The 19760-nt window shown below is 36.7% G+C and overlaps 1 protein-coding gene across 19 annotated transcripts in view; it reads right to left on the reverse strand.

Annotated features, from left to right (window-relative positions):
* The window catches only part of GPHN (gephyrin), a 270748-nt gene that overhangs the window by 17928 nt on the left and 233060 nt on the right, over window positions 1-19760 (reverse strand). For 12 of the 19 annotated variants that reach the window (XM_054276499.1, XM_054276497.1, XM_054276495.1 and 9 more), the window contains 4 exons: window positions 15244-15363; window positions 12813-12871; window positions 12450-12603; window positions 10494-10615 (listed from right to left, as the gene is read on the reverse strand). In XM_054276499.1, the coding sequence (XP_054132474.1) occupies window positions 10494-10615; window positions 12450-12603; window positions 12813-12871; window positions 15244-15363 (455 nt within the window). Of the gene's footprint in view, window positions 1-1405; window positions 1478-10493; window positions 10616-12449; window positions 12604-12812; window positions 12872-15243; window positions 15364-19760 lie in introns of all 19 variants that reach the window. The other 7 variants (XM_054276490.1, XM_054276484.1, XM_054276488.1 and 4 more) reach the window with 1 other exon arrangement.

A 19760-nucleotide genomic window follows, 5' to 3' on the forward strand; every position in this document is an offset into this window, starting at 1 on the left:
AGTTAGTGGAAGGAACTAGAACTTCATTTATCTCTACAATACTGGACCATATTCCTTCAAGCACAAAGATGATTTAAACATAGCAAAATGCCCATTGCCTTTTCTCCTGCTCTGGAAGCAGAAGCATTTTTTATTGCTCATGCTTTGGGTAGGAAGACTTATTCTAGGGGCTGGTTTCTGTTGGTGCTTTCTCTTACACTGCCTAGAAGAGACTAAAGCTTATTTAATGTTTTATGCAGTAGCAATGAGTTGTGAACTGACTTGTATGAGGAATTCCAAGTTCATCACCTGCTGGTAGATTTCATCTTCTAAGTAACTTCAGATAAAGCAGACAGTCTGTATCACGTTCTTCACATTAATTTAAAATGTTTTAAATAGAACAGATTCTCATAAATTTTTTGGATGTATAGTATAGCTAAAGGTTTAGTCCATTACATGATGAAAACCTAGATTTATAACAATCTGGCTTCAGCATGAATAACTAATTGCTAAACAAGAACCAGTTTTTTGAAAGCCAGGGATATGGCAGATTGACTCAGTCACAAGAACAACAATTTGTTTTGATTTCCAGTATGCAAGCATTAAGCTATAACCCAATCCTCCAACTTTTTCTTACAAAAATGGGCCCATTTACCCTAGTGAGGATCCTCACATGTGAAGTTTTCAGGTACAGTCTTCGATAGGATTTTCATTCCTTTCTACCTTTTTCTATTTCCTACATGAACAAAACTATAGATACTCATTATTTCTGTTTGTTAATGGAGAAAATTACAGGTGGTTTGTTCTCCCTCTGTCATCACTCCTGCTCCTTAGGCCTGTCTGTGTTAAAGGGCAAGTTCTGAAAATTAATCTATATTATTAAATCATCTCCCTAAGTAAGACATAGTATATAATTGCATATGTATTTTGGAAAAAATGCATAGTGCATAATTTAGAGATTTTCTGAATGTTTCAGTTAGCTTGCTTTAGAAAAGTGGAAAACCAAGTATGCAGTATCCCAAACTCAAAGAACATCCTGAGTTGGAAGGGCCCCACGAGGATCACTGAGGTCCAACTCCTGTTACAACTGAAGAATCACAGCAGTGACTTCCCTGGATTCCACTACTACCTTCAAGCAGGATTTTTCCTAATTGGCAGTTTTTAAAAGGGAAAAACCTTGATGGATAAAGATGTTTTTCATTTTAGCAATGTTGTGGAGCCATGTAAGTCTACAGTGCGCTGGTGCATAAGAACTTAACTGAAAAGGCAGTGCTACTTAATGGAGAGAATAACAGACCATCTGCTCCTGTAGGCCAATGTTGGTAGGAATTGTGCTCCAAGCTCTGCCCTGACAGACACCTGGCCGAGCCTGCCTGTGAGCATGCACGTGCCTCAGCGTCCCAAGTGGTTCAAAAACAGTGCTCACCAATCTGGTAGGCCTGTCTCCGCAGTGTTCTGGAAGCTCTGTGTCCCTTCTTCTTTAAAAACATCTGGCTTCCTGAGGGTAAAGGAAGCAGAAGGCGTATAATAACGAGCCAGGGAAGGAGAGAGTCTCCTGGGGTCAAAGGGAAGCTCTGTGCCCAGCTGTGTCCCCCTTGGTGGCTCTAGATATTCAATATCACCACGGGAAATGCTTCCTCTTTGGATGGCCAGCCAATGGGAGAGAAAGGGAGTGCACAGGAACATCTTTCCCTTACAGTTCGGATGGGCTTCTCCCAAGAAATGAAGAGTAAAGTTATAGAAGGATTTAGGCTCAACTGGACATGCCAGCAAAGCATAGTTCATCTTTCCTTGCAGTGTCTATGGAGAAACTTCTTTACTCTTGACTTCAAAACAAAGCAAAATGAAGTGTTAACTTGACGTTTTGGAAGGAGGATTACAGATAATGGGAAAATATTTGGAGATGGGCCCCATTGAAACATTTTTACTCACACTTTTAGCTTCTTATTCAGGAAACAGGTCTCAAGGCATAATAACTGTCACCGGGGGGAAAGAGCTGTAATTATCCTAATTTTATAACTCCATAGTCAATAAAGATGCCACTTCATTCATGAGAAGCTTCATACCCTGCTACAAGAAGCAGGATTAGAAAAAATGTCCAAAACTGAGAAAGTTACTCCTATCAAGACCTTATTTAAAACAATTAATGATTTGTTATGAATTCCCAATTATGAAAGCAGCATTACCTTTCACATATATATCTTCCAAGTCAGTTTTGCGGTGAAAAAAACTATTTTTAGATAGTGTCCTTTGTAAAAGGAATATGAAATCAATAGAAATGATGTATTTATGCTCTTAAATGTAGGGCAATTAAATGCTAAAAAGTCTTCATTAGACACGAAGATTTATAAATATACCTTTAAAAAAACCCTGAAATCAGATATTCATGATTGAAATGGACCATGACATCAGTCATCACTGTGTGACTCTTGAGCCGTTTCTCCATATCAGCTGGCAAGACAGTTAACAACAACAAAGACAACTTCCCTCCCCAGTCCATGGCCAGCTGAGCCTACACAAGGCGGCTTCAATCTGGCATTTCCAAGATCATTTCTGTGCTGCAGACACTCATGTCCTGTCTGACTGGGGAATGTGAGAAGAAGACTGGGCCAATGTCCCTACACTACTGTTACACATGCCCAAAGTCACTTCTAACACTGAAATCTAAAATCCTCTTTTGTCACCTTGTAAATCCCCACCATCTTTCTCCTCATAGTTCATAAAGAGAGTCTGGCAGATTGAATGCATACTAATGTTGATAGGAAGAGATGGAAAAATATTCAAATTATTCAGGTTAAAAGTTTAGATGTCCATTTCTTTCTGACAGGCTTCCCAAGAAAGCCATTTCCTAAAATGGCTTCAGTCTCTCATTTTCTCTTCCATTCATTGCCAGAGTAACAAAGTCAATCTCTGTTTCTCAAAACAGGGTACCTGTGTCATGAAGTGACACACAAAAGACTTTGGGATTTCATGAATGATCCCAGATTCTGGTTTAACCACCAATGTTACAGACAGCAGTCTCAACAACCCAAAACCTTTTCCAGCATGATGCTAAGCTCTGTTGTGTAATTTCTGCTGGTACTAGTCTTCTGATTTTATGCTTCTACTATGCATTGTCCATTAGAATAACATAAAAATTAATTTAATTCTTTGAAATAATACTTAAGAGATTATTTGCAACCAGGAGAAATAACTCACTTTTTTTTTATGATTTAGCATTTAAAATAGTGTGAGAACCTCCCTAAACTCGCTTCTGTTGGAATTGTAAATAAATATGCAATCTCACTTTGATATAAATATCAAAGCATTTGATTTAGTTTCCTAATAACTAATTACTAACACTGTTAAAATTATGCTTTACTTACACTCTGAATCAGTCTAACTTGAATACATAGGCATTGCTGCTGAAATAGAAAGCTTATTAAGTTTTTTCTCCATGTGGCTCAGTATTACTGGAAGGTAATCAAGTGATCTTGTAAGAACATCTGTTGGACTAAACAGCCTGAGTTCTGGTATTACTTTAGTACTCAGTCCATCTTTTAACCACTTAAGAAATTTAATGGTCCTTGTCCCGGGAATACAAAGGTGAGGGCAAATTTCATCTTCTAATTCTAGAGGAGATTAGCTCTTTTATATATATATATATATATATATATATATATATATATATATATATATATAAAAATATATATATATATATGTACATATATGTGCTAGAACTTGTATTTAGATTATTCACAAATGTTTCCTTAAATCTTTACTTCTTAGGATATAAACCTCCAGCCTGTAAATTTTACTTATATTCTTTACTCCTCTATAGAAGAATTCATATTTGGCTGTATTAACAGCCAAATATTACTTAACCCAGTTTTGTAAGTGATTCCTATCACTGACACAGTGAGCCATCTTCAGTGTTCACCACCTCTTTGGCTGTTCTGTATCTACTGCCTTTATTAGTTTTCATTGCTTTCTTCTAGGATATTAGTAAAATTTCAAGCCTCAAAAATTTCTCAGTGACTTAGAAACTCAAATTCCTGTATATGCTCTAGGCATTAAGAAAGTTGAAAGTCATTTACGTGAAGGATACTTTGGCCTCTAGAAGCTGAAATTCTCTTGAAAACAGAACTTATCTCTTCAAGGACTTTTAAAATTGTTAACTTAAGCCTCAAAAATAGACCATAAAAATAGTAATTTTTATTTTCCTCAAACAAATAGATTCTCTCTGTTTTCAAAGATAGGATTTTCAAAGAGTTCTGTCCTCTTTATTATCTCCTCTTTACTGTCATGTGCTACTACTGACCTGTGATTCTAAACATGCTAATTCAGGAAGGAGCCCATGCTTGTGTTGAACACGGTTAGGAGAATGACGCACTGCTGTGCATTAGCTTTGCACCAGTCACCTCTACAGCATGAAATTTTATTACCTGTCACACTATGTAGTTTCCTACTGGTACAGAAGACTCCCTAGGACTTGCACTGTCCCATTTCACAAGTTCTTTTTTCACCTTTGTTTAGGCTGAGACATTCCTTTGTGGTTTTGGAAGATGTGCATTAGATGAGATGACTTGTCAATATGACAACTTATCTGAAGATTTCCCTAATGATTATCAAGAGTAGTTGTGACAGATATTAAACATTTCTGCTTGAAAAGGAGAATATTCTTGACAGGGCACAAGGAAGGAGAGGACATCTACATCTGAATCACCTTCAAACCATTACTCTGTGTTCCTGCATTCATTAGGCTATGATCAAAATTTATAACAACATCATTTTGTGAGTAGAACTGGAAGTGAAGTCACTTTAGCAAAACCTAATATTGTGACATTTAATGTACTGTCTTTTCTCTAACATGCATTTTCTTGCAGCCATTTGTTAAATGATACTACTACTACTACTAATTTGGTTCACAGTATACTTGCTTTTACCCAAGCTGGCATTAAGCTGGAGCAGGGAGAAACCAGGATTCTGTGCCTGGATTTTGCCTATAACTCATATTCCAACTCGTATGATGATATACATCAGGCTGATTTGCATGAGAAATTTTGGAGTTGGAACAGTTTCTTCCCTCTCCTCCCTCCACTCCAGATGTTCCACCTATATTATAACAGTACTAATTACATGCAAGCCTCACAAATACAAAAGATTTAAACCTTTTTTTGGGATGACAAACTTAAAATTGAAGCTGACTAAATCCTTCAGTAAGATTTCAGTATCTACCTATCAAAGCTTTTATTTTAGGGATATCACAGAGTAATGCTGTTACAACAGCAAGGGTGATTTTTAATAGGTTTACCTGTCATTTAGGAGCTCTATGTCTAATAGTATGTCAAAAAGGAAAGGTAAACAAATAAGAGACTAAACACTTCCCATGTAGAAAAGCTCTCATAAACTGCTGATTTAATAATAATTCATATTATTTCATCACTTGCTTGAAAGATAAATCTTTCAAGCAAGTGATGAAATAATATGAATTTCCTGAATTTTTCTCCTAAAGAGAGAGACTCTCTCTCCACTGTGAAATCACAGATTCATAAATGAAAATGCTGTTGGAAGCAACTAAATATTATACATGCCTCTGAGAAAAATGATAAGGGAATTAGAAAATAGGGAAAAGAATGCAGAGAAGGGGAAAATGCACTCATGTAAACAAAGGTAAAAGCAGAGGAAATTGAATTCATCACATACATGATCAAAATTCCTTAGCAAGCCTAATAAGTCTTTCATAGGAGAGAAGCTGTCAAAACTGAAGACCACTTTGTAAAACAGAGGCCCATACTGCAGCAGATTTTGCTAGGGCTAAACATTACACTTTAAACAATGGAATACAAAAAACAACACAAATGAAATAATCAGACACAAAAATATCCTGACAATTAGACTTTTACAGATCAGATCAGATCAGATATGCAACTTATTTTTATCATTGGTTTCCAAAAAAACAAATAAATTCACAAACTATAAGATAAGCAACGCAAATGAAAGCCTTTTAAACTTGGTCTTGTTATTAGGAGGCAACATTGAAAAGTACATTAGAATACCAACTTTAACTGGCCAGTTGTTTTTTTTAATTTTTAGCAAGTGTGTCTGAGATTCAGACAAAAAATGTAAGACACAACAGTAACAACAGTATCAGAAGGGTTCTTCCTTTCCTTAGTTTTGTATTTGTTTCTTGTGTTTGCAGCAGCTCTGGAAATGGATTTATCTTCCATTTCTACTCAGAGATGTGTGCTTTTGAAACAGCTTGGCTTTTACGTGCTAAGAACACAAATAGAGAAAATTTTGGCTACTGGCCAGACCGAACTTCAGCTGTATCACATTCCCAGGTCTGTTCCTTTCTCCTATTGCTTTCTTCTAGGATTTCAACTGTAAACTTTATCTATAGGTTTTGGAATGGCTGTTTTTTATTTTGAATATCGTGTGATATATACAATTTATGAGAACAGAAATTATGGTGACAATCTCAGAAATCATTAAAATGCTCCCAAAAGAAATATAATATTGGTTTCAAATGAAAGTGCAGCTTTAGCCTAAGTCAGACTTGAGTGGTCAGTTCAAAATGTAACTTCATGTATGATTAATATGCAAAGGCATTTTAAAAATGCTTCTAACTACTCTTCAGAAACCCAGACATTCAGTGTGCTTTCCCATCTTTTCACATTCTCTGTCTTTACATGTATCACAATCCTGGGCTTTAAAGCAGCTGGACAAGCTAATTTTTTACCTAAAAACCTCTAAGTGATTTGCATAATGGAATTATATATAGGAATAACCTCTAAATTTGTCTTTGCAAATAATACTCTAAAAATTTTTTTATGCTTGAATATTAGAACTGCAAATATGACTGAAGAGAATTTCCATGGTTGTTAGAAACCTGAGCCATTACAGCAACTGTAATACTCAACTGTGCTCCCTATTAGCTTCTGTCTCCCACTCCATTAGTGCTTATGGTGCACAGAAAGTGATACCCCCAGTAAAATGACGCAAAATTTACCCCATGAAATTTGTTTTGAAAAAAGAAATAGGAAAACAACCATCTAAATCTAAAGTATGGGAAGGAAGAAATATATACCATGATACATTAAAAAAATAAAAAGTACAAATTTTCAACTTTTCCTTCTGAAAAGTATGTTTGCCAGTATTTTTACTACACCAGTAGATATTGCAGGCATATAAAATCTTTTTGTTTTTCAATGTCTGGATACATATTATACACACAAAATACACATATATATGAGCACGCACAAACACACATAATCTATGGTTTAACTTCAGTAAACCATAAAACAGACACTGAAGGCTTGTTCCTCTCTACTACAAACATGCTAACTCAAGTGTCAAAATTGCACCCTTTGTAACATCTTTCTCCTGCATTTGTTCAAGTGCCACAGTACTCCATCAAATCAGTCATGTTAGTCCAAAAATATGTTAGTCCACTGAAATATTTGTATGGGCAACACTCTGTTAGCTTTATTACGTAATGAAATAACACCGTACTTCTTATCAAACTGATTTATGCAATCAGATTTTCCTTTTGAGTGAAACAGAACTGCTGGTGCATTTTGCTGTAAAGATAAGGATTGGGCATGTGAGTGTGGAAGAATGGCAGAAGACTTGCTAGGACTGAATCCTGATATCTGGTGCAGAAGATTCTTAGCTAAGTCAACAGTGCTGAATTATTCTTTCAATAGTTACTGCAAAGTACACTCTGTGATTGGAGGCTCATTTTTTCTATTCTATGAGCTAAAGTAACTACCTCTGCAGAAGCTGCTTTGTTAGCATGAAACAGAAAAAAGGAGAAAACCAAACATTTAAAAAGAACTGTTACTACCTTTGCCAAGGTAATGCTATCTCAAGACTCAGAGATCATTTTGATAGCTAAGATTCAAAAGAATCCACCTCTCACATAACTGAAAGCAAAGCTGCAGGGCACTTCCTTAGACTGATATATTGGTTTGCTGCCTGGTGTTCAGCTAGCACCTGACAAGTAAAAACAACAGGTCATAAAATACATTTGTAAAAAATATAGAAAAGCAAAAAGTTCTCTTGGGCCTTAAATCTCATTCACTGCAAGAAAGACATTCCAAAGAACAATGAAGCTGTTGAAGGATCTGGGGCACACATCTGATGAGGAGTGTCTGAGGGACCTGGAATTGTTCAGCCTGGAGAAAAAGAGGTGCAGGGGAGACCTTATCACTCTCTACAGCCACCTGAAAGGAGGGTATAGCCAGGTGGGGATCAGTCTCTTCTCTCAAGAAACTTGTGATAGGATAAAAAGAAATGGCCTCAAGTTGCAGCATGGGAGATTTAGATTGGATATCAGGAAAAATTTCCTCTCTGAAAGGTCCTTCAAGCATTGGAACAGGCTGTCCAGGGAAGTGATGGAGTTTCTACCCCTGGAGGTATTTAAAAGACACATAGGTGTGGCGCCTGGGGACATGGTTTAGTTGTGGACTTGGCAATGCTGGTTGGACTTCATGATCCTAAAGTCTTTTCCAACTTAAATGATTCTATGATTCTAAACCTGTTTGCTGTTTATTACTGAGAGCTTTCAAAATTATTTATCTTCACAGACTCTCCATGCCTAGGAGGTCACAGAAAAAATTCCTGAAGGCAATGGAGTACATAGCTACAGTTTTGTACAATGACCTTAAGTTAAACTTTTTTAACCTTTTTAAACTTTTGATAGTGTTAACTTTACAGCAAAGTTGAGACTATAGCTATTTGATTAGGACAAAGCCATAAAGAACAAACAAGCTTTACACTCTTATTTTTCCAGAGGGGACTACCAGGGAAAGCATCTTTGCCACTGGATAAAGCCATTGGTAACACAGGATGTAAGATGCATTGACAATAATGTTGGTAACAGTAGCTGTTACTTTTGCTCCTGCAGCTGGTAAAAAGTTCCACCTACAGTATTTTGCTGAAGAAAACCCCTGACAGTCCCTTTACACAGAGATGACTCCCAGGAGGTAAGAGACTTTTTGTGGCTGTTTTTTTTTTTCTTAGCTACACAAATTTAGAACCTGATCTCTGGATATAATAGTTTCATTTGAAAACTTTTCTACTTATGTTTACAGTTTAAAAAGGTCCTTGTAATATAGAAAGCTCCAGTGATCCAGCAGCAATTTAGCTATCTCATTTAGATACTACTCGTGGAAAGAAGAGCCTCATGAGTTTAGACTCTGTATGACATCGCCACCTGAAACTGGAAGCATTCATGGGCAGGAGGGCTGGGTATCTCTTGCTGGTTGGAAATGCAGTGGTATTTGTGGTGTTTTGCTAGGTTAGAGAAGCAAAAAGGGATACCTGGATGCAGTGAGAGTATCCAGAAGGGTTTGCCTTCCCTAAGATCACAACTGTGATGTCACATTCCCTGTATTGAGTACTTCAAACTCAACTGCATTTCCTGCAGCCACCATGCAAGTTGGCTTAATTATTGCAAAACCATGCAGTGGCTGGCCCATTCATACACTTTCTGTCAAGCTAGTCATGTTTTGTATTGAATACTGCTTTAGGGAAGACTGGGTTTGAAATGACCTGTTCGGTAATAGTAACCTGGTTGGATTCCCTTTTAGTCCCTGACTGGGACCTTGTCATCTACTTATCTGCTTTTCTTTTTTTTTTATTATTTTTACTTTTAATTACCCACTGGTATGACCTGAACAGCTCCCTGTCAAACCAAGTCTGTCAGTTGGTTTGATACCCCAACTGAAAAGCAAGAAAGACCTTTCAAAGCCTCCAGGTCTCAATACATTGAGGAAATACATTATGCTGAGAAACTCAAGCCATGGATAGCAGTGACTGCCCAATCTTGGGAAGGACAGAAAGCTGAACACTTCAATCACTTATCCCAGAGCTCTCAAGAGATGTCACTTCACTACCACTGGGAAACAAGGAGCAATCACTGTCAGATGAACAGAAAGACTGATCAGTAGGGTGCTGCTCTGGGGCAATCAAAGTAAAGATCACTAAAGTTAAAAAAAAACTAAATTCTTCCACATATTTCTGGAAATGATGACCAATATGCAACAGTGGGTCCTTCCTCAAAAGAGAATTACTGAGAATATGACAAAATTGTATAGTCTAAATCAATTTTGGCATGGAAAATAAACTCTGAGAGAAACTTTCCTTCTCCCTTTATTTGACCAGAAAAAAGTGTAGCTGCTGTAGAACTGTCTCCCCTTATGTGTTTTAAGTATAGTGCTTGGAAGGATACTGCAACAAAAAATTCAATTTGCAACAGGAAACAGATCATCTGTTTCAACAAACAGAATGCAAAACAAATTAAACACCATTAAATACTATTGTTTTCAAAAGATTTGACCTAATATTAAAATAGACTTATTTCTTGCTATAATGAAAAGGATGAAATACTTTCTCCAAGATGTGCCTTGTCACAACACTGTGACATTTGTAATGAGTGACATTTTCTCTGGTATTTCTTTTTCCCATGGATGCCGTAAAGTGCATCACATGAATATGAAGTGACATCTTTACTAACATGTGGTACTTACTTATCACCCACAATTCCCAGGTTGATTGTTGGATAGCCGTGCTCTTGGATTGTAGCTAGCAGAGTTGAACGGTTACTGTCCCGAATCTTGCCTGGCAAGAGGTCATCCTCAGGATTCAGCAGCTATAAAACCAGAAACACTCAGTCAATCTCCTTGGAACACTCTGCTTTACACAAGTCAAGTGAGAATTATTTCTTCAGGTTGGACAGGATATTTTTAGACACATATAATGAAACATATGTACAAAGTGACTTAGTGAATTTTAATTAATAAGATATGTAATGCGCTTGTTTAGTCCAATTCTCCATTGTTTAGTTTGTTTCTACAGGTTCATGTCTGCAAAACATTCTTATTCCTTATGAGTACATGGTTTCTAATCTCAGACATTAGCAATCAAACAAAAAACTTTCAAGCTTTCACGTCATTCTTCCTCTTTAATTGATTCTAAGGGAACCTCATTGATGTTGTTAACCAGATTTGAAGGCATGAATGAACATTTTGAATTTCCTTGTCTGCTCACCAAAGATATCTTAAATACAACATTCTGCATTGGATTAATGAACAGAAGCCTTATGCTTAGTTCTTACATCAATTACTGTTTTGGATGAAGAACTTTCTCTTAAGATAATCTATCGTGGCAATTACCTCACATGTGCTATGTATTTTGGAAGCTAAACTACAAAACATACATATATAAATGTATGTTTTATATATATTAGAAATTCTAATGTAGGACACAAAAGGACAATACAATATTGACAAGAGATAAATAATGCTACTACTAATAAGAATGTATCTGTCAAAGTGACAGCATTAGGTAATAAGGTAAGAATAATGAGAAGTGGAGCATGGGTAAATTTTATGCTTTGGCTTGCAGCTCTGTTTCTGTGAAGATTGTCATAGGATGTTAAAGAATGTTTTAGCATTTTACAAAAGAGAATGTCTACATCAGTAAAGGACCCTTTAATGACATGCAAGAATCTTCAATCATATGGAAGCTACCAGTCAGAAAATCACCACCTGTAATCCTTGTAGCTCTATGGATTTATTCCTCAGTTAGTGGTTTGGTTCCTGCATGCCACACCCTGTTTATGTTATGAAATCTGGCAATAATCTGTACCCCAGACGACAAAATTCAACCTATGAAAAGTTTTCAAAGTCTTTCAAAATTGAACATATCCAAGCTGCATGAGAATACAGCTACTGAGTTAATATTGTAGGCTGGATTTCAAAAAGTTTGTCTTAAGGGACAGTCAAAACTTCATGCTGTCTTAACCCACATATCTCAACCCACATGTTCTTTAGATTTTGCTCTTCCTATTCTTTCTCTGTCCTGTTGTTGGAAGAAGTGAGAGGGCACAGTTGCTGGCCTGGGTCAACACACAACATATGTAAAGTTAGTAAATTATGTTAATCTTAAACCTGATTTTTCTGATGTAGTTAAAGAAATTATAAAGCTGGTCTGCAGTTCTACCAACAGGAGAGCGTCTGGATTTCAACATGTGCTACTATAAGAAAGAATATTGAAGCACAATACTGCAACAAGGCATTTGGTAGAACTATTGAGTTTTCCAAGTCAGCTTGTCTGCCATTTGTGTTATAGACATAGAGGACGTTGCTTAAAATAAATTACTCTTCAGTAATGACTGGCCACATGAATTACAACCCCAACTACCTCACAGGTTCTCCCTTGCTGGCAGGAGAAAAACAGCTGGCACATGGTTGGATACATTACCAAAATTTTGGCAAAGAGTGTGAGACCTGTGAGAAAGCCCCTAAGGGAGAAAACACAAGCAGATTATTATGGGTTGATGCCTCACAGAAATAGCTCATGTCAGCATGAGTTGCTGTCAAAAGTGAGTCTGCTTGGGAGTAGGGTGGAAGTCACTAATCCAAAACATTGCCTCAAAAAAAAGACAGTATTTCAGACTATAATTCTAAACAAACTTTTCTTACCTCATTCCCTGTTGACATGACTGCAACCACTGGAAACTTGTTAACTTCTACTTCAGTTACTCCAACAGTTGCTAAGAGACCAATCTCAGACGGACCCATGTGGGTTCCTTTAGCCAGCACACATTCACCTCTTTTAATGTCATGTCCTATGGGTCTGAAAATCAGGACAGAAAAACAACATGAAAGAAAAATAGGATGAGAACCAAAGTACCTTTCCTTCATTGGTCCTGCTGTAGGTCTGGAGTGTCCGCAGACTCTCCTTAGTCTGACTGTCAAAATGTCAGTACCACTCATGGTTAAAAAATTACTTTGAAATTCATCAGCCCTTCAATTCCTAACAGAGATATTTTAATAAATACAGACCTGATATCTTGGCCTGGCCGAGCTTGCACCAGGATTCGAACTTCTAGTTCTTCAGTGCCCTACAAACACAAGGACATCACATATGGTCAGCTGAACTATTCAAAGAAGATTAATGTTTAATTTCTCAGAAGTCTACACAGCACTCATTACACTGAGACATTGTGGCTTAAGCATCATATTGTTCTCCTCATTTGTTTGTAAAGGTTGTAAGACAATGTGTGCTAAAACTGAAAAACATTTTAAGAAATGCTCTTTATGATGAGCTCACTAGGGGAGGACCAGCACTGAATATGTAGTTTTAGCTTCCCTTTTATTTTTTTAAATGATATCTGTGTTTATATAGCTTTCCTGTTTACCTCTTGATCTGGTATACTGAGTGGATTCTTTCTACTCCTCTCAGCCAACTTGATCTGGTCAAACCATTTCAAAGATGGCACTTCAAACAGACCATTAGTCTGGCAGACATTACATTAGCAGAAAGGTGGAAAGAAGCTGTGTACTGCAGCTGTTTCAGGTTTCTCACATACATTCCTGTAGTGGATACTCCTACTTGAGAGCCTTGTATGAATCAGAAAGGGGCTCAATCATCTTGTTTGTTTACTGTGAACAAGAGACAGTGGCCTGAAGAGTCTGATGCATTTCCTTGCTCAGAATGTCAATAGTTTGGTGATTCATTCAAATGGTACATGACCTCTATCATTAATATTTAAATTTAAGCCCTGCAAATGGGTTGATGATATATACACTCAGTTTTGAGATAGTGCCAGCCTGTCAGTACCACTAAATCTAAACTTAGACTAGAAAAAATTCTGGTTTTACATTATGATGTAGTGCTTATATTTGCAATGTGGTAGTCCTCTCAAGATGAGGTGGGCAATGGCCACAAAAAACTTGCTCAGTAAGGCGAATGGAATTGATTAAAAAGCAGTGAAGGCAATGGTGTACTTTGCAGGAAGATATAATCTATACATATACATCTGTAACCTCAAAGCAGGATTGATAATTTCAATAATTTCCCTGCTAGGAATAAGGACATCCTCCACAGCTTGCTGAGTTCATTAGATGTAAAAATCTATGCATTTAATAAGATTAATAAGGCATGAGAAAGGATCCTGAGAGTGAGTTTCAGTTTTTGCAGACTTTATCAGTTTTGAACACTAGAATTCATCTGCTTACACCCCAGCTGCAATTACAATGCTGACACTGAGCTGTGGTGAAGGAACAGCTTGTCAGAACAGCAGCAGTAGAGCAAAGGCTGATCTGAGCACAGAACCACACACATAGCTCATTCCAAAGCTGAACTTGGAAGTTGTGTCAATAAGAGACACATCTTCTTGCCTTGAAGTCTCTCAGATGACAGCAAACATGAGGATAGTGCCTTGAAATCACAGCTGGGATTCAGAAGCAAACACAGCAACACAAAGGAAGTCTTAAGATGGACTCTTTGGAATAAAGTTGTCTACAGAGAGCTCCTCTGCTTCATAAAAAGCACATTTCATATGTTGAGACAATGACATATACAGAATTAGTACTACAGTATTCATATTTTTTCTGTGTTTTTTTCTGTGTTTTCTTTTATTTGCAGCATCTGTAAGGTAGTCCACTAATATGATGTAAAGGTAGGCTGGAAAATCTGTTCAAAAACAGGTTTATGCCTACATTCTGGAGGAATATGCACCTTATCCATTTATTGGTTTTCAGAGGTCTTAAATTCAGTAATGTTCTCATTTTAAAGGAGCACAAATGTCTTTAAAAAAATCTTAGTTGTAGTTTAAAAAAACATTTACTTCCCCTGTTTCATAACAAAACCTCTTTTCCTAAACAGATTCACTGGAAGGCATTTGTATAAGAAGTATTCTCCAAAACCCACCAAATTCTCCTTTGCTGAAACAAGACCAACTCTGATAATACAGAACTGTCCTCATAGCACAGTTTAAAGCAATCCAAGTCCTCCTATGGACTTTGCAGCACTTAAAATAGAAGCGCAGAAAATCATATTCAGCTTTAATTACATCAGCAGTAATTCACTGTATTATTCTGAGATCATAATGTAATTTAAAAAAAAAATCCCCTTCTTATTTGGTGAGATTTCCACTAGCCTGTGTTTTAAAATGTAGGCAATTGAATTGGACTGTGGGCATGGATTTCCAAGAGGCATCTGCCCTTCACTCAAATCATGCTCCCAAACATTTTAGAGTCAGCACTCAACAATTTTGATGAAAAATCAGTCAGAACAGGAAGGTCTGTGGTACTGTTATCACAGCCTGAAAAAGTGAGAATTGCCACTAGGAACTCATGCAAAATCCCCTCAAACTTCTCAGACTACTGAAGTGCTTTAATGTATGACTGACTTTCATATTTACAGGATTGTATCATGCGCCATTTGCTGCTGCACATAAAAGAAAAATTGGTTTTTTAACTTGTGACTCACATCATCTGATTCCCTGATGAGCTCTGTATCTTCCACCTGCACCACGGCATCAGCACCACATGGAATTGGAGCACCAGTTGTAACTCGCATTACCTGACCAGGCATCACAGTCTGAGTTGGCTGAAAAATAAAAAACCAGAAATTAATCTCTTTTTGGAAAAAAAAAAATTCAAGCCACTGGAACTTTATGCAAGTAAACTATCTGAAAGATCAGAATTCTTATTTGCTGCATGACTCTTGATATATCGTGGGCAATGTCAACAGGTACAATAAACTCCAATTCATATCTGGCTTTATTTATATGGCCACATATTAGGTGGCTTCAGGTTTTTCTCCTTATAATTCTATCACATGAACAACTTTCAGAAGAAGGAATATACTAATACTCAGAAAAATATTTGGCACAGAAAAATAACTGGCTTAAAAATTTAACTGTTAGATGGAAACTTCCATGAACAAAAATCTAGCAGGTCTCAGTACATAAATATTTTTGCAGAGCACTCTGGCTGCCAGGGCTGAAATTGCTTTGGTTGGATTTTTGTTCTGTTTTACCAGCACACTATTTATGAAAAGCCAATATATAATAGTAATGTAACCAACTGCTTAATTTTTAGACACATTTCTTAACACTGAGACAGCTCAATACTAGTTCACAGAGAATATCTATCGAGGGTCAATTTAGAATTGCCTAAAATTGATAATATTCTACAATTCTATAAAGTCATAGAGCATGAAAAAGTTTCAGCAGAAGCAGTACAAAGAATAGAAAAATATCAGAACAACATGATAAAACAAATTATATGGTTTTAATAACACTTCTCACCAGGCAGACTATTTTAATAAACATTTGTCAAAATCAAGGTAAAACTGTAATTTGGCCATAACTACTTAAGAAATAAATAATGAAAAAAAAAATCCTAAAAAATGAAACTAAAAGAAGCTGATATGATGACTGAGATTTCATTGATGGCTCCTCCCAGCACGGCAGGAAGCCTGGCCTATCTGGGTTCCAGTGTTATAAGTGAACATGTGCTACACAGAGATCTATGCAGCTGTGATCAGAGTAAATATTCTGTACGTGTCACACGTTCAACTCATGTGCACATTGACTCTAAACTCCATATGCAGCGCTGGAATTCATCCAGGACTTCTCAAACTGTAATTAGCACGCATTTGGCAGCAGCCCCCAGGCTGCAGGCAGTACCTCCCAGGAGTGTTACCTGCTCCTGCCCAGCAGGAATTTACCCCATGACTTCTGACAGACACGACCAAACTCTAGACCAGTGGTACGCACTTCAGCTGCATAAAGCTCTTTGCCTTGCTCATTCTTCTACTCTACTTCAGCACTGTCATAACCTCTGAAAGGTGAGTTTTACTTTTAAATGTGTGCATTTCACACATTTGGGACAGAAGCCATAGGAAAAGGGTGGTTTTTATCTGGCTTACCCCAGCATCACAGCGACCTTTGTATTCCAAGAAATAACTGAGCCTAGAACTGACTGAATCTCAACCCTTCTTTGCAGGTAATGGAAATCTAATATCCTTGGAGAAGAAAAAAAAAAAAACCCCACTTGCCATATGTCACAGTTAATGTATTTTTAGGGGAAGATTCATGCTATCATGTAAGTATCTAAACCAGATGACATTAAAAAAAAACTTTTAAGAAAATGGCATTTACTCCTCACCCCAGACTATGCAAGGAATTGTGGATGGATAGCTGAAACACTGCCATTTGTACTAAAGCTGCTTAAAAGGGAAAATAATGCTATCTAGTGTATAACTTTGATTTTTATGAAAAGAAATGTTACGAAAGGCAAAGCTTACCCCTTGGATTATGTATTTTGCATGCCATTGTATGTTTTTCAAAGACAATTATTGTTCAAAACAATATTACCTATTTTTAATGTATCTTTTAATCTAAACATACATTACAAATAGGTAATATTGTTTTGAACTTACTAAGTATTGCCGGCTTAAATTTCAGAGGAATATATTGCATAAAAAAATTCTGCCTATTAAAATGCATCACAAAGAATACAAAATGTCTACTACTGCCACAAATCACAGCCTATGGTGATAAAATGTGCTGTAACTAACCAAATTTTTGGAGTTTATTGTTAGATGAGTTAATTTTTGAGATGCAATGATGCGATACATTTAAACAAATTCATGATACAATTGCTTTTAGAACTGGTCATGTTGCTCATAAATTTAATTTCTTTTTTGTCTGCTGAGAATTTGATCAGATTAACTTTATGAACAAAAGTCAACCATTAGATTTATTTGTGAATCTCCAGGGCTGTGTTCCTCTATGATAGATTTTTTGGAGATAAAGAAATGATTGCTTCTCAGAAAACATATTAATGTGCAAAAATTTCACAGAAGCTCTTCTAAAGGCCTTTGGGATCTCACTTTTACCTGCAATGGGGCAATGCTGGTTTCTGTTCTTTGCCTTCATTACTGATAACCTACTCAATTTTAGTCACTGAATAAAACCCAGAAATAATTTACTAAGCACAACCCCTATCTCAGCCAATTTCTCCTGCACATGATTACACCTCTCCTGTGTCATTTAGAATGATCCATGCTCCTTTCTGTAAAAAGGCACAAGTTAATGGAATAGTGGAAAATGCCTGCTTTGCATTCTAACATTGTAGCTGGTTAGTTCTAGTGCCTCTCACGAACACCTTTAGGAAGTCTTGCAGGAAATGCTATGGTCTATATGAGTCTGCAGAAGGAAAACTATTTTTCCTATGCTGAGTGTTCTGCACACAGGCCATTGTGGATGGCTCGTGACCAGTAATCTCAAGTGTGCCCTAACCTTCCCAAAGCAGGGTGATGCCTGAAAGCTTTCCCTGATATACAAAAAAAGGGTTAACATAAACATGACCATCTGTAAATGGAAATCAGAAAACGTACAAATTAAAAATTGATACAGAAATGTCCAACTTGGCTATATGGCCTTCCTGCAATTCTCAGTCCCATCTTCTTCCTTGCTACTAGCATTTATGTAACCTTTTTCCCTACAGGAGGAGCCAAATCTAAATCTATTTTGAACTCCCTGCTGTGAATCATTCTGTTAATTGGTCTGTAACATGAAAAGCAGAATGTTGCTGCTGAGAGTGACTGAAGGGTGAAATGAGACTGAGGAGCCTTCCAAGGATATAAATAATTTCTTGGGAAGGAGATGAACCTGAAGATGTGTTTGCTCCAGAAAAAAACTTTGACCAATTATTCTGAGGTCAACAGCCTTGTTTTTCTAACTTGCCACTGGTATTTTCAGAAATAGCCTCTCTCTGCATGCCTGCTTCCCACCCAATTTTTGCTCCTTGCCAGAGAGTCTTCCTATTCCCCGTAATCTGGGAGGACAGACTGTCCCTGTAGAGACATTAGTGAGCTCTTGAACTTTGTTGGAGGGAAGCAGCTTCCATTTGCCCTTTTATCTTTTGTACAAACCTGCTGAACTGATTAGGACATTGAAACACTTCAGACCTCTAATGGGAAGTAGTCCCCATTAGAGACAACTTCAGCAGTACTGCTTTTAAGCAATACTGTGCTGTGATATTTAACTAGCAAAATGATAATATTGATGAGAGGGGAATAGTGATAGCAGTGAAAATTCAGCAAGTTGCTCTGCTGGTTCTTGCTATTTTATAGTGATCATAAAAAGGGTTGTAAAAATAGTTGTCTTTGAATCTTTTGGATTCTGGACCAATGCTTGAAAAGGCAGTCAGGAGGGCTAAAAATATAAGGCAGGTTAAAAAAACTGCTGAATTAACTTGCCTTTGTTTTTTTTAGAATTGAAAGTAATTTAACATATTTTTGCAATTGATCCATTAATCTAAGTTCACATGAATATCACTACTGAGAAGATGTCTATTATACCAAAGTATAGTTCATGATGATGGATGGGACCTAAAGCAAAAATAATTTTTACAGCTCTTCCTGACATGATTAGCCAAATTAAATGTCTATTACACATTTAGAGACAGTTCAAGTACATTTAAAGTACTGCAACTGGTAATACTTCTAAAACCTGGTACAACTTTTGAAATATGTTGATTTTTACTTGGACTTTTTTGTTTAGCAGTCAAAATGGACATACTATAAAATCCTAATTAAAATTGATTAATTCCTTGTTTTGCCTGTTCCTTATCCCTTTTTCCATCATTTCACATACAAAAAATACACAGAATTATAAATCAGGACTTGAAACAGCTGGAGAAACATTTTGGACTAACTCATGTTTTCCTGAACACAATTACCAGGTATGATTAAATGGACAGACTAAGAGTAGTTGAACATAACTTTTTTTCCCATTTCCCCAGTATAAGTAAAGAACTTTAATGAAATATGCTCTTGAATTTGAGAACAAATCACGAAATGTGTCTATTAATGAATATTTATAGAGCACAGCAGGTCACAAACAGGTCATGCCTCAACTTGCTTTTAAAATCAATCCATGTATCAGCTAAGTCGCACAAACACTCTTCTCACAAACCAGCCTCAAACCAGGC

Source organism: Melozone crissalis, unplaced genomic scaffold (assembly GCF_028551555.1).
Source record: "Melozone crissalis strain CALT ecotype California unplaced genomic scaffold, PUWL_Pcris_2 ptg000018l_1, whole genome shotgun sequence".
Classification (NCBI taxonomy): Eukaryota; Metazoa; Chordata; class Aves; order Passeriformes; family Passerellidae; genus Melozone; species Melozone crissalis.